This window comes from Dipteris shenzhenensis, chromosome 28 (assembly GCF_047967505.1).
Source record: "Dipteris shenzhenensis isolate YYH24624 ecotype China chromosome 28, Dip_SZ_1.0, whole genome shotgun sequence".
Classification (NCBI taxonomy): domain Eukaryota; kingdom Viridiplantae; phylum Streptophyta; class Polypodiopsida; order Gleicheniales; family Dipteridaceae; genus Dipteris; species Dipteris shenzhenensis.
Window position 1 is genome coordinate 26749599 of NC_141623.1, and position 14801 is coordinate 26764399.

Genomic DNA, 14801 nt, shown 5'->3' on the forward strand with positions numbered 1-14801 from the left:
GGCACCAACTACTCCTTGTGGAGTTTTATGGTTCACATCATCTTGGTTGGCAGACATCTTTGGGATTATGTCAATGGAGATGAAGCAAGGCCATATTCTGTGGCTACACCTCTCACTCCTACAGCTGGAGGCAGGGGTAGAGGTCAAAATGCAGCAAAAGTAATTGGAGCAGCTGTTGCTCCAGCAGTTCCCACAGCAGAGCAAAAAAGATGGGATTCTAGGGATGCACAAGCTCTATCTGTGATTTCTCTTTCTGTCAAGAGGTTCATTATTCCTCACATTCGGTCATGCAAGACCTCAAAGGTAGCTTGGGAGATTTTGGAGAGTATGTTTGCAGCAAGAAATGATGCCAGAGTTTCCTTCCTGAAGAGAGAGCTATCTCATACGCATATGGATGAGGGAGATTCAATGAATGCTCACCTCACAAAGCTTCAGGATTTGAGGGAGCAGTTGCTGAATATAGATGAAATTATTCCGGATTCAGAGATGATTACCACCACTCTGAATTCTCTTCCTGAGTCCTATCTTGGTTTCCACACCTCGCTGAATTTGTCATTGAGGGGGGCAGCAATCCTCTCTCTTTTCACGAGTTAGTAAGGACTTCTGTTGTAGGAAGAGCAGACAAGAAGAAATATGGCAACACGGTCTGGCGAGCATGCCATGCTTTCTAAGTTTAAGCCCAAAGGAAAAGGGCAGCAAAAGCAACATGCCAATCAGCCCGCACATCAGCATAAAGCTGATTCAGGGCAGCCTCTTATAAGGCTAAGGGTGATGCAGATAAGCCTAAAAAGAAGGGCATTTGTCACTCAGTTATGGCTGTGTCAGATGCATCAACTTCCAATGCACATGATGGAGGGGATGTTACTGTCAACTTTTTGGAAGAGCACTATGCCTTTTTGTCTTGCATTTCAGTTTTTTCAGTGGATAGTTCAGATACTACAGCCACTATTGAGGATGATCCATATGCTTTCTTGACTTGCAGTTATGACCCTTCAAAGGATGCATGCTCTCTCAGTGTCAATGAGACATTGAATACTTGGTGTTTTAATAGTGGTGCTTCTAAACATGTCACGAGGACGTGAAAAGTGATGTAAAATATCTTCATAACTCAAACCACGCTTAACCCAAGGTTAACCATGGTTAACTGTTGTAATGGTTTGGCCGTGAGGGATTGGCTAGAGGAAGTGTACACTTCCTAGAAGTTCCTAAGGACAAAGTCTAGGTGCACCACTAGGTCCTAGGGGTAAGGCAAAGGCTTTAAAAGAGGGGTCTAAAAGTTGGGCCCAAGGACAATTAACGTTGTCCTTGGTATGGGGGTTAGCACTTTAATGAAGGGGCAAATGGCGAGGAGATGCCATTTGTCATGCATGTGTATGCATGCCCTTCCCCCACCTTCCATCTCTCTCCCCTCACTCTCCCAGAGGTGTTGGACGTTTTTAGTTGTTCTTGTGCAGTTTTTGAGCCGTTTGAGCTGTTTCAAGCCTGTTTTCAGCCGTTTTAACTCTCTTTTGGCTGTTCCAAGGCTAGTACGCACTTCTAGGAACTGCCAGAAGTCATTTTGAACTTTCTGAAAATTTTCATACGGGCTGTACGGAATGCGTACGGACGTGTTCAACTGCCTCCAGTAGGTGCCCGGGGTTGTCTTTTGCTGTGCTGAACCTTTGTGCACATGTTTTTGGCTGCGTTGTGGCTTCTAGAGCTGTTTTGGACCAGTGCAGGCTGTGGAGGAACTTTCCCTGCTGCTTTTGGCACCTCCTCTTAGGAGGACTCATGCACAGATCCCGAGGCAATCATTTCGGGACAGATTTGTGAACTATCTTTCCTCTACAGCTCTTTCTTGTTCACCCTCCGCTCTCTACCTTCATTTCTCTCTTCTCCTGATTGCTAGAAGACACCTGTACCCTGCAAGGAGCCTGGACAGAGGATAGGTGCGAGGAAGGAGCTCGCCCCCTTTGCCACAGACAGCGGGAGTTGGTTACAGGTTCGGTTTTTCCTTGTTCTTTCTTACTTTGCGGCTTTTTGCAGTGCATGCGTGTTGTGTGCAGTCCTTTCAGGACTCCAACATGTTCTAGGAAGCACCCAAAGGCAAGGGTGATCCTATGGAAGGCCTAAGGACAGTGTGGATGCATGTGATAGCCTTGAGGCTGCCTTGAGCTCAGTTTGCCAGTGGTTTGGATGCCTGAATGCCTCTAAGTTGTGTCAAATCAGAAGTGAATGCCTGAGTATGCCTTGCCAGTGGGAATTCTAGTGGTGCACTGGGATTAGATGCCTTGAAGACAAGTAGAGGATTTGTAGAGAGGAACAGTGCAGGGTTGAACCGAAAGCGGGTAATGCCAATAACTTCCATTTAGTCAATCAGGGACAGCAAGCCCTTCCTCAGCCCACGATGCATCTAGGATATTTCGGAGGGGGATCAGATTTTCAGGCAATTGTGGCACCATCCGCAGAGGCACCCGGAATGCCAGGTAGCTTTATGGACAGCCGGGAATGCAGAATTTCCAGCAACCTATGATGGGTGGAATGCCCCTTGCAAATGCCAATATGATGTACTCAAACATTGGGATGCAGCCTGGAATGCAAACAGGAATGCTTGGGACAATGGGCAATACTTGGAATATGCCACAGATGCAGGGAGTGGGACCTGGAATGCCAAACCCCAACATGGGTATAGTTGGAATGGTTCAGAATGCGGGAGCAGTGATGCCCCCACCGTTTTTACAGGTCTGATGAGGAAAAGCAAATTCTCTATGATGCCAGCAAGTGTTATATTTGCAAGGAGGAAGGCCACAGGGCTTTTGAATGCCCACATAAGAAGCGGAAGTTCCCAAGGCCAGAAGACCACACGATAGATATAATCCCTAGTAGCAGTCCTCCTAACCGACCTCCTTACAGGGTCAGTGCAGCCCAGCAAGAGGAAATTATGAACCAGGTCAAGGACCTGCTGGAGAAGGGGCTGATTCAGCCCAGCTCTTCACCTTACTGCTCACCAGTGCTCTTGGTCCAGAAGAAGGATGGATCCTGGCGGATGTGCATTTGACTATAGAGCCCTCAATAAGATTACCATTAAGAACAGATTCCCTATACCTCGGATAGATGATATTTTGGATAGGTTACAAGGGTTTGGAATGTTCAGCTGCATTGGTCTGAAGAGTGGTTATCACCAGATCAGAATTCAGCCAGAGGATGTTCACAAAACAGCATTTCGTACCACATTTGGTCTGTACGAGTTTCTTGTCATGCCATTTGGGTTAACTAATGCACCTGCCACCTTCAACAGAATGATGGACAGGATTTTTAGAGAGCACCAAACCTTTGTTGGCACTTTCTTCAATGATATCATTGTGTTCTCTTAGGATGAGGCTGAACATAGGAAGCACCTAGCAATTGTTCTCGAGGAGCTACGGAAGCATAAGCTGCTTGTCAATGCCAAGAAAAGTGAATTCTTCATGCATGAGATCCATTTTCGCGGGCACATTGTTTCCAAGGATGGAGTTAGGATGGACCTTGCCAAGGTAGAGGCCATCAAGAATTGGCCACACCTGAAGAACATCCATGAAGTACGTAGCTTTCTAGGCTTGTGCTCGTACTGCTGGAGGTTCATTCGGTATTTTGCAGAGATTGCATCTCCTTTACACGCCTTACAGAAGAAAGGGGTCACTTTCAGATGGGGTCCCAAAGAAATTGCAGCTTTTGACCTACTAAAGGAGCGACTCTGCTCAGATCCTGTGATTATTTTGCCAGGTCTTCACAAACCCTTCGCTGTCCAAGAAGATGCATGTGGGAACAGCGTAGGAGGGGTACTTACGCAAGATGGAAGAGTCGTGGCATACGAGAGTAGAGTGCTCCAGGATGCTGAAATGAATTTTGGCATCTATGAGAAAGAGATGTTGGTTGTCATACATGCTCTTTCGACCTGGAAGGTGCTGATTTTTATGACCGATCATTAATCACTGCGGTACTTTCTCATTCAGAGAAAGTTGTCTTAGAAGCATATGAGGTAGGCAAATTTTCTTTCTATGTTTCATTTTCAGATTGTACATGTGCCTGGGAAGAAGAATGTTGTTGTAGATGCACTGTCACGCAAGCCCACTCCAGATGCAGTGTCTGTTAAGCCACAAGTTTCAAGAGTGACCATTGCATATCATGATGAGCTTGATGCCATGAAGGATCAATATGCCAATGATGCTGATTTTTCATGGATTTATGATCAGTTGGTTGATGGACAGAGGCATGAGTACTATACTCTCAAAGAGGGATTTCTGATGATGCATGGCAGAGTGTGTCACGAAACATTTGAGGCCCAAAGTGTTGACAGAGAGTCATGCTCCACCCTATGCAGGACACAGAGGCATTGATGCCACCATCAAAGCTGTGGAGCACTATTTCTTTTGGCCATCATTGAGGAAAGATGTCGAGGCATATGTAAGGACATGCATCACCTGCCAAAAGGTGAAATATGACAGGCAGAAGCCGGCTGGACTGCTGCAGCCTCTACCTATTCCCGATCGACCTTGGCAGAGCATTGCCATGGATTTTATCTTTGATCTTCCTCGTACACCATCTGGACATGATGGGATGTGGACCATTATTTGCAGATTCAGCAGGTAGGCCCACTTCATTCCCGTCAGAAAGAAAATTACAGCAGACCAGATGGCGAGACTTTTTATGTCTCATGTGTTTAAACATCACGCGATGCTTCAATCAATTGTCAGTGATAGAGACCCGTGGATGATAAGTCTTTTTTGGAGAGGTATCTTTGAGAATATGGGTAACACGCTGAATTTCTCATCCTCTTTCCATCTTGAATCTGATGGGCAGTCCGAAGAAGCCAATTCCACTGCCCTTGATCTTCTCAAATGCTATGATTCGGATGAGCAATCGAAATGGGAGTAAATTTTGCCACTTCTTGAATTCGCGTACAACAACACTGTACACTCATCCACGGGGAAAGCCCCCTTTGAAATTGTGGCAGGAGAACGGAAGGTACCTCCCATTCTGCATATGGAAGAGAAGATTTTTGAAGCGGACAGATTTGTGGAAAGTTTGGATGTTGCTTACCATAAGGTCAAAACAGCCCTCCAGAAAAGCCAAGAGAAGCACAAACGGGCAGCCGATAAGCATCGCCGTGAGTTGCTCTTGAAAGAGGGCAATTGGGTGCTGCTGCATTTTCAAAAAGCACGACTCAGGAAGATGAAAGGCAAGACGAAGTGTACACAAAGCCAAAGATGCGGTATTATGGTCCTTTTCAGATTTTTGTACGCATTAATGATGTAGCTTATAGGCTGAAGCTACCTGCCACTTGGACCATACACAATGCCTTTCATGTGAGTTTATTGAAGCCTTTCCAGGGTGATGTGCCTGTTGACCTGCTGCATGAGGATCAGCCCGAGGTGGAAGAGTTGGATGAAATCTTGGTTCCGGAATAGATTTTGGCACATATGGAAGAAAAGTGAAAGGTAGAGTTTTCCGTCGCTACCTAGTGAAGTTCAGGAATTATCCTGCACTGGATGCGAGGTGGATGGAGGAGGGTGACCTGGCAGACCCACCTCAGATTTTGCAGCTCTACCTCGACGCGTTTCAGCTTGCGGCAACTACGGTACAAGCTCCTACAGGTTCAGCAGAGCAGAGATCTGGAGCATTGCCTGGTGCTAAAGAGGAGGGTAGCACCTCCCCTTCCTTGATTCAGACTGCTCATATATCTAGAGATCGCTTGGTGGCATCGATTGTCTCACCTGACATAGAGGATGCATTCATGTATGGATGGACTCTTGAGCTCTCCTAGCCCATATTATCATTGCAGGTTGTATTTTACAGATGATGTATATTCTGGTAAGGGCTATTTTTGCCTTTTTCAGCAGCAACCTAGGTAGTTTGCTGTTTTAAGAGGAGGGTATGTCACGAGGACGTGAAAAGTGATATAAAGTATCTTCGTAACTCAACCTACGCTTAACCCAAGGTTAACCATGGTTAAGTGTTATAATGGTTTGGCTGTGAGGGACTGGCTTGAGGAAGTGCACACTTCCTAGAAGTTCTTAAGGGCAAAGTCTAGGTGCACCACTAGGTCCTAGGGGCAAGGCAAAGGCTTTAAAAGAGGGGTCTAAAAGTTGGGCCCAAGGACAACCAACGTTGTCCTTGGTATGGGGGTTAGGACTTTAATGAAGGGGCAAATGGCAAGGAGGAGATGCCATTTGTCATGCATGTGTATGCATGCCCTTCCCCCACCTTCCATCTCTCTCCTCTCACTCTCCCAGAGGTGTTGGACGTTTTCAGTTATTCTTGTGCAGTTTTTGAGCTGTTTGAGCTGTTTCAAGCATGTTTTTAGCCGTTTTAACCCTGTTTTGACTTTTCCAAGGCTAGTACGCACTTCTAGGAAGTGTCAAAAGTCATTTTTGAACTTTTGGAAAATTTTCGTATGGATTGTACGGACGTTCGTACGGACGTGTTCAGCTGTCTCTAGTAGGTGCCTGGGGTTGTCTTTTGCTATGCTGGACCTTTGTGCACATGTTTTTGGCTGCGTGGTGGCTTCTAGAGCTGCTTTGGACCAGTGCAGGCTACAGGAGGAACTTTCCCTGCTGCTTTTCGCATCTTCTTAGGAAGACTTAGGCACAGATCCCAAGGCAATCATTTCGGGACAGATCAGTGAACCATCTTTCCTCTACATCTCTTTCTTGTTCATTCAGTGTCCTCTCTCAATAGAGGAAGATTTCAGGTTATATTCGATGATGCTAAGTGTGCAGTTAGAGACAAAGAGAATGACTATGCTTTGATGTTGTCTGACACTTTGTTTTCAGCTTGACATATATGAGAAAAGATCCGATCTTGCACTTTCAGTGAGCACTCCCACTGTTGCAATGCAGAATGCGGAGTTATGGCATGATGGGCACATGAGCTATGGCAACTTAATGACACTTCAGAAGCATGCTATGGTTGATGCATTGCGTCCTTTGGAGTCACCTCCTCCTCATGCATGTGAGGGTTGCATCCTTGGCAAGATGTATAGATTTTCTTGTAAGAAGGATGGTGCAGTAAGAGCTACTCGAAAATTACAGCTCATACACAGTGATGCTTGCGGTTCCATGAGGACACCTGCTTTTGGTGGTTATCTCTATTATGTTACATTCATAAATGACTTCACCAATTATACTTGGGTCTATGGTCTTAAGGCAAAATCAGAAGTGTTTATGCATTTCAAACACTTTGTGACTATGGTTGAGAATGAGACAGGACTCAAGGTGCAGACACTTCGCACAAATAGAGGGGGGGAGTATATGTCTCATGAGTTTGAGGCATTTTTGAAGGAGAAAGCCATCACGCATCAGCTTACAGTGAGGCTTACACCTCAGCAAAATTGCAAAGCTGAGCGCAAGAATCGCACTCTTATGGAGATGGATAGATGCATGCTTACTAGTAAAAAGTTACCTCATAGATTTTGGCTCGAAGGCCTCATGTCTGCAAATTATGTTTTGAATTGAGCTCCCACAAAGGCTTTGAAGACAATCACTCCCTATGAGGCATGGCATGGGAGAAAGCCTTTAGTGGATCACTTCAGAGTTTTTGGTTGTGTTGCATATGCCCACGTGCTTGTGGAGTTTCGACATAAGTTGTCAGATAAGGCACTTAAATGCATTTTTGTTGGGTATAGTTCACAAAGCAAAGGCTATCGTCTCTACAATCTTGCTTCACGCAAGATTTTTGTGAGTAGAGATGTTATATTTTCAGAGAATTCAGCACATACACCTATTGATTTTACTATTCCAGCTTCTTCAGATGATGTTTTTGAGGGGATGCTTCCTATAGCATTTGGTTCAGCCACAGGCTGATTTTGTACCTCCACAGGGTGTGGATGAAGTTGTCAGGCAAGAGATTCAAGAGATACACGCAGCCAAAACTATTCCGAATTGGTTGCTACAGACTCTCAGGGAGAGTAGCCTTGAGGCACCATTGCCTGGCAAGACTCGTAGTGCAGTAAGGCACGTAGGGGTTGCTCTTACTGTTGAGACAGCTTATGCAGATAGTCTTCTTAATGAAGAAGAACTTGACTCTTTTGAAGAAGCTAAGGATAATGTGCATTGGATGCATGCTACGCACAATGAATTGCAGTCCATTGAGAAAAATCAGACTTGGGATGTTGTGGATTTGCCACCAAGTAAGCATGCCATTGGTACCAAATGGGTTTTCATAGTGAAAAGGAAGCTAGATGCGTCCATTGACAGGTACAAGGCAAGGCTGGTTGCTAAAGGCTATGCACAAAAGAAGGACATAAGATTATGAGGAGACGTTTGCTCCTACATCTTGGATGACCACCATAAGGTCAGTTATTGCCATGGTTGTAAATTTTTTTTGGAATGTCCATCAGTTGGATAGAAAAACAGCTTTCCTTAATGGGGACTTGCAGGACGAGGTTTATGTCAAACATTCTCCTAGATTTGAACTTTCTGGCGATGCACTACAGGTTTCCAAGTTGAACAAAGCTTTATATGGCCTGAAAGCCTTCAGTGGACCATTTCAGAGTTTTTGGTTGTGTTGCATATGCCCACACGCCTGTGGAGTTTCGACACAAGTTGTCAGATAAGGCACTTAAATGCATTTCTGTGGGATATAGTTCACAAAGCAATGGCTATCGTCTCTACAATCTTGCTACACGCAAGATTCTTGTTAGTAGAGATGTTATATTCTCTGAAAATTCAGCACATACACATGCTAAATTTCAGATTCCAGTTTCTTCAGATGATGTGTTTGAGGGGATGCTTCCTATAGCATTTGGTTCCCCCACTGAAAATCAGAATTTACAGCAACCTCCTCCCGATCCACATGCCCCGATTCAGCCACTGGCTGATTTTGTACCTCCACAGGGTGTGGATGAAGTTGTCAGGCAAGAAATTCAAGAGATACATGCAGCCAAAATAGTCCCGAATTAGTTGCTTCAGACTCTCAAGGAGAGTAGGCTTGGCCCCATTGCCTGGTAGAACTCGTAGTGCAGTAAGGCACGTAGGGGGGGCTCTTTCAGTTGAGACAACTTATGCAGGGACTCTTCTTGATGAAGAGGAGCGTGACTCTTTTGAAGAAGCAAAGGATAATGTGCATTGGATGCATGCCATGCACAATGAGTTGCAGTCCATAGAGAAAAATCAAACTTGGGATGTTGTGGATTAGCCACCAGGTAAGCATGCCATTGGTACGAAGTGGGTTTTCAAGGTAAAAAGGCAGCCAGATGGGTCTATTGACAGGTACAAGGCAAGGTTGGTTGCCAAAGGCTATGCACAGAAGAAGGGCATAGATTATGAGGAGACTTTTGCTCCTACATCCCGGATGACCACCACCATACGGTCAATTATTGCAATGGCTGCAAATTGTGTGTGGAATGTCCATCAGTTGGACATAAAAACAGCTTTCCTTAATGGGGACTTGCAGGAAGAGGTTTATGTCAAGCGACCTCCTGGATTTGAACTTTTTGGCAATACACTTTAGGTTCGCAAGCTTAACAAAGCTTTATATGGGCTGAAACAAACCCCATGTGCATGGTATGACAAGATAGATGCATTCTTGGCAAGTAAGGGATTACACAATAGTCCCACGGAAAGCACGCTCTACATCAAGAAGGATGGGGGGGATATTTTGGTCAATTTTCTTTATGTTGGTTTTATTGCATCAACACTTCCTTTTGTCAACGTTAACTTCTAGTTAAATCTATTTGGTTATTTGCTTGTTTCGCTTTATCTAACCCCCCCTTTTTTTTTTTGGTTTACTCATTACTTCTTAGAAGTTCATTTCAATTTTTGATTAAAGGTATGATTAGTTAATTAGTCTCTTTTGTTATATAAGTTTGGTAATGTATATGTGCTTAATTGACTAGACCTGACATTTTTTTTCCCTGACATATGCTGCTCACGGGATCAAATGAGGATATATTTGCAGATTTCAAAGCTAAGTTGAAAGCTGAATTTGACATGACAGATTTGGGCATATTAAAATTTTATTTGGGGATCCAGTTTATACAAGACAAGCGTGGCATCGTTATGTCTCAATCCAAGTATGTGCAGAAGCTCTTTGATAGGTTCAACATGCATGATTGTAAAAGCCTATAGCAACTTCCATGGAGCTTGGGCCGAAGCTTACTATGTATGATGCAGGTGAATCAGTGGATGCCACACTGTACAGCCAGGCTGTTGGATGCCTCATCTATTTGTGCAATACTAGGCCCGATATTCAGTATGCAGTATCTCAGGTGAGTAGGTATATGCACAGCCCAAAGACAACACATTGGCAAGCTGTAGAATGCATCTTCCGTGATTTGCAAGGCACAAAGTCGTATGGCTTGATGTTTCCCAGGGGGGGTGACTTGCAGATGCATGGTTACAGTGATTCAGATTGGGTTGGAGACTATTATACCAGGCAGTCCACTAGTGGTAATTGTTTCTTTTTGGGTAAAGCTTGCATTTTTTGGCTGAGCAAGAAGCAATCTACAGTGGTTACTTCCTCATGTGAAGCTGAGTACAGGGCAGCTTTTACAGCAGCAGTTGAATGTGTTTGGCTGCGTCGCTTGTTCCCTGATCTTTGTCTCTTATTAAAGGGTCCTTCTCTAATTCTGACTGATAGTCAGAGTGCTATATTAGTGGCAAAGAATCGTGTGTTTCATGCTCGCACGAAGCACATTAACGTTCATTATCATTATGTTAGAGAGAAGTTGCATGCACATTAAGGTGGTTCATTATCATTATGTTAGAGAGAAGTTGCATGCAAGGGAAATCAGTATGATCTATGTGTCAACACATGACAATGTTACAGACATCTTCACCAAAGCACTTCCACGTGAGAAGTTTGAGGCATTTCGCAGTGCCCTAAACTTATCTCCTTTTGGTGATTGATCACTACCTTGTAACACCACATTGGCAATGCAAGGGAGTGTTAGATCTAATATCATATTCTAGGCAGTGGCCAATATATTATAATAAGTAGGCTAGGGGCACTTTTTCCTCATTGAGGTTTTTCCCCTAACCACAATCCAATCCCTAACTATGGTTAGTAGGTAGGATAGGGTTTTGTCACTTAACAAAACCCCTCACTCTTTCTTTGTACTCATTCGTTCTACTCATTCTATTAAGTACACTTACATTTTCTCACTCACTCTTGCTCTCCATTTTGTTCGCAGATTGCACCAATGCTGTTGCCATATACATCATTGGGGATAACAAAAGCCTGACCAACATTGTCACCAAGTTGTAAATATTCCATAGTCAAAGCATAAATTGACTATTTATTGATCATAATTAACGAGTTCTTCATTTATTTAATTATGTTGAAAGAGTTACTTTCATTTGGTCAAAGTCTTGACTTTGGTCAAAGATACTTAACCTCGGTTAAGTAAGCCTAACCCCAGTTAGGAATATCTAGCTTCGGCCAAGATGGTTAACCAAGGAACTAAAGCACTAACTTCGGTCAGAGGTTGTTGACTTCGGTCAACGAAACTTGGCTCACGCCAAGAAGGTTAACCTCGTTAACCAAGGTGTGCCAACTTCGGTTGGAGAGACTTGGCCATAATTAAGGCGCTCTGATTGATAGTCACGCCCCTTAATCACGACCAAGAGGGCTGACCTCGATCGACCAAGAATTGTGTTCTATGTTTTGTTAACATGTTTGCTTGGTAGGGACGCCCACATTGACTAGGATTAGTCTATAGATCATTATTTACACGCAAGGCGCTAACCTTTAATGGGTGCCATGGTTGTGCGCTTTAGTTTATTAATTGTAGGTACCAAGCGGGGTTGAGAACCCAAGCGCCTTGGAGCTCTATGTGCAGCTAGGAGGTGTCTGTGTGACCCAGGGGCTACGAAGACCCTAGAGTGTTTTGCCATTTGTGGCATGTAACTATAGTTTAGTTGATTATTTTGACAAATGGCATGTTGCCTAATCAATGAGCTTTGAGCTCTTCTAAAACTCTTCACGTTTTTGGAATTCTTGTAACAAAAGCTCTACGCTGAATTCTGTGTATTCAGAATCTTTCAAGTAATAAAGGCCTTCGGGGAAGTCCAGCCCGATTATTTGTCTTGGGCCCTAGTGCTGTGTGTGAGAGAGAGAGAGAGAGTGTGTGTGTGACTTGAGAGCAAATGATTTACTACACAACCAGCTTAAACAGGTAGTAATCGACGTTGATCAAGTAGTTTTGGGTTTCAATTGGTATTAGAGCTGTGATTCATAGTTTTTCCAAGCTATGACGATCGAGGTGTTAGAGCTTTGAGACCACACTTCACTTCTACTTTTGAACTTTATACCTTGTTTCTAGTGTTTGGGAGGAGCACTCAACTGTCCCTTTTTGCATTTTACATAGTCTTATACTGCATCTTATGTGCCATTTGGGTCACTTTAAGATGATAACTGAGTCCAACCCTCCACCATCACCTCTCCCTCCCCACCTTTGTGTGCCTTTTTTTAACCTTTGAAGAAAATTTCTCGACTTGCAAGGTCTGATATATTCTAGCCCTGTTAAAGTATTGTTAAATGATTTTGATGTTTTTTTGGGGTTAAATCACCTAGATTGGTATGTGGATACAACTCCACCTTTTTGGTTTGTGTCTGAAGTGACTCCTATTGGGATGCTCATGGGTTTAGATGTGCCTTCCTCTGTCATCTGTGGAGCTGAATATGTGACAGTAGGAGACCTTGACAGACCTGTTATCTATTGGCTGGTCTTCCCACAATGATATTCTTGGACACATGGCTGCTCATGATAGCAGCTTAAAGAGTCTGCAACTGCTGTGATGTATCTGATTTGAAGGCAGCGACAATTTTTATGTTGTTAAATAGTGCATTTCTTGAAAGCTATGACTTACTAGTTTTGATTTCTGTGACCTTGCACTTGGGTCATGGCATAAGCTGAAGTCAGGGTCTCTCAACATTCATGTGTAGGTGCCATGTCATGGAGGTAGAGTCGTTCGAGAATGAAGAGGTTGCAAAGCTTTTAAATGATTGGTTTGTAAGTATAAAGGTGAGTTGTACCAAAGTTTCAAGCCGATTGGATCTAATGCAAGTAGCACGGATCAAATTTCTGTGTAGATCTAGTGCAAGTAATATGGATTAAATTTCTTTGTGGAAGATTTGTTTTCACTTCTACGCTCAATGCTTAGGTAGGATTGGGAAGTGGATAGTTTAGCTATGAAGCTTAAAATGATGACCGTTCATTTCATGTAACAATTATCAGTCTCAAAAACTTTTTAAAGAACTGCAATTCTGTCCAATGGATTCAAAACTAAATGTTGTCTATCATTTTTTTAAACTTGAAAAGTGGAGGAGTTTGCAAGGCAACTCCAAGTTCTTAGGATCTCTACAAAATGCCTTATGTGTGCTTTTACTCTCTAGACATAGAATTTCTTTGTTCTCCTCCTTTCTTCTCGCTAGTAGATGGATCATGATCCAAGGGAAAAGCTATAATAAGCAGTGATATAGGGGTTAAGCAAGGCTGTCTCCTCTCACCAAAACTTTTTGGCCTCTTTATTGATGATTTGGAAGAGTGGATGAGAATACAAGAAAGGATGTGCAGATTGCTGGTACACTTTGCTAATGCTTATCTACGCAGACCACGTCGATGTGGTATTCTTTGCAAAATGCAAGGAATGCCAAGGATAACTCACAGCCTCACGGGATCGCCAAAGATCAGCGCCAAACTCTAAAATTGCGACAGAAAATGGCATTTTCTGTTGCCCTTTCAGACCCCGCCCTGGGCTTTTGTCTTGGGTTCGTCTCTGTTGTACATGGGGAGCTTTCCAGCTCCACCCCATCCCACAAGTAGTGTTGCTTACCCAAGACTGTACAAGGGCCAAGAACATTGCCTATCTAATTCCCCAAGATCTATTGGGACATGCTTTTCTCAAAGCCTGTCTTCCAGAGGCAGCATTCCACTCTTGACCAGATCTTTAACCTAGGGGGGGTCATCGAGGACACGAGATTGAAATCAAAGAAAGTCTATGCTTTGCTTTGTAGACTTTCGGAAGGCGTTTGGCATAGTCCCACAAGTACGAATGATTAGGAGACTCCAAGAGTTGCAGGTCCAAGGAGACATGATTTGGGGGGTGATGAGTCTATATGAGTTATTTAAAGGGAGAGTACATGCCCCTAGAGGCTTGTCAGAGTGGATTGAGAGCACGATCGGAGTGAAGCAAGGATGCCTTCTTTCACTGACACTCTTGGGCTTTATAGTGATCAGATCACGACTGTTATTGACCGCCTAGGAGGGAGGGATCCTTGCTTGATGATCTAATGACACAGATGCTGCTGTACGTGGATGGCATAGTCTCACAACGGCAAGCCTAGAGAGACATCTAGAGGCCCTAGAGGTGTTTTGCAGGGACCTACTTCAGCTCTACACATTGCGGACTTGGAGGGGGACCTGGAGTTCCCCATCAAGATTCCGTTCTATCATGACCATTTCATGAGAGTATCAGAGGGCAGGGTGATTATCAAACCTTAGTATCTAGACGGCAGAGGGATCTTATACACATCGAGGATTGCCATCATACATATATGGGTCTCGTCCCATTAGTTAAGGATTGAGTCAGGGAGAGCCACATGCACGCTTAGGGAGCAGAGGATATGTAGGCAATGTACACTAGCAGAGGTAGAGACAAGGAGCACTTCCTATGCACAACCTAGCATACTATAAGATCTGAGGGTGGTACCACTTGTCTCTTTTAGGAGGTACACGGTTTTGGGCCACTCTCTCGGTTGATCCACTTTCATGATCATGTTTGTGTTGGCCTCTATTTGATGGGGATGTGGCGACACAAAGAGACTTTACTGCAGTAGATTAG

At 44.0% G+C, this 14801-nt stretch overlaps 1 protein-coding gene across 1 annotated transcript in view; it reads left to right on the forward strand.

Annotated features, from left to right (window-relative positions):
* Positions 1 to 14801, forward strand: part of LOC147883388 (catalytics) — a 139079-nt gene that overhangs the window by 55372 nt on the left and 68906 nt on the right. The window contains exon 5 of the mRNA XM_087399647.1: positions 12904 to 12982. Within this exon, the coding sequence (XP_087255773.1) occupies positions 12904 to 12982 (79 nt within the window). The remainder of the gene's footprint in view (positions 1 to 12903; positions 12983 to 14801) is intronic.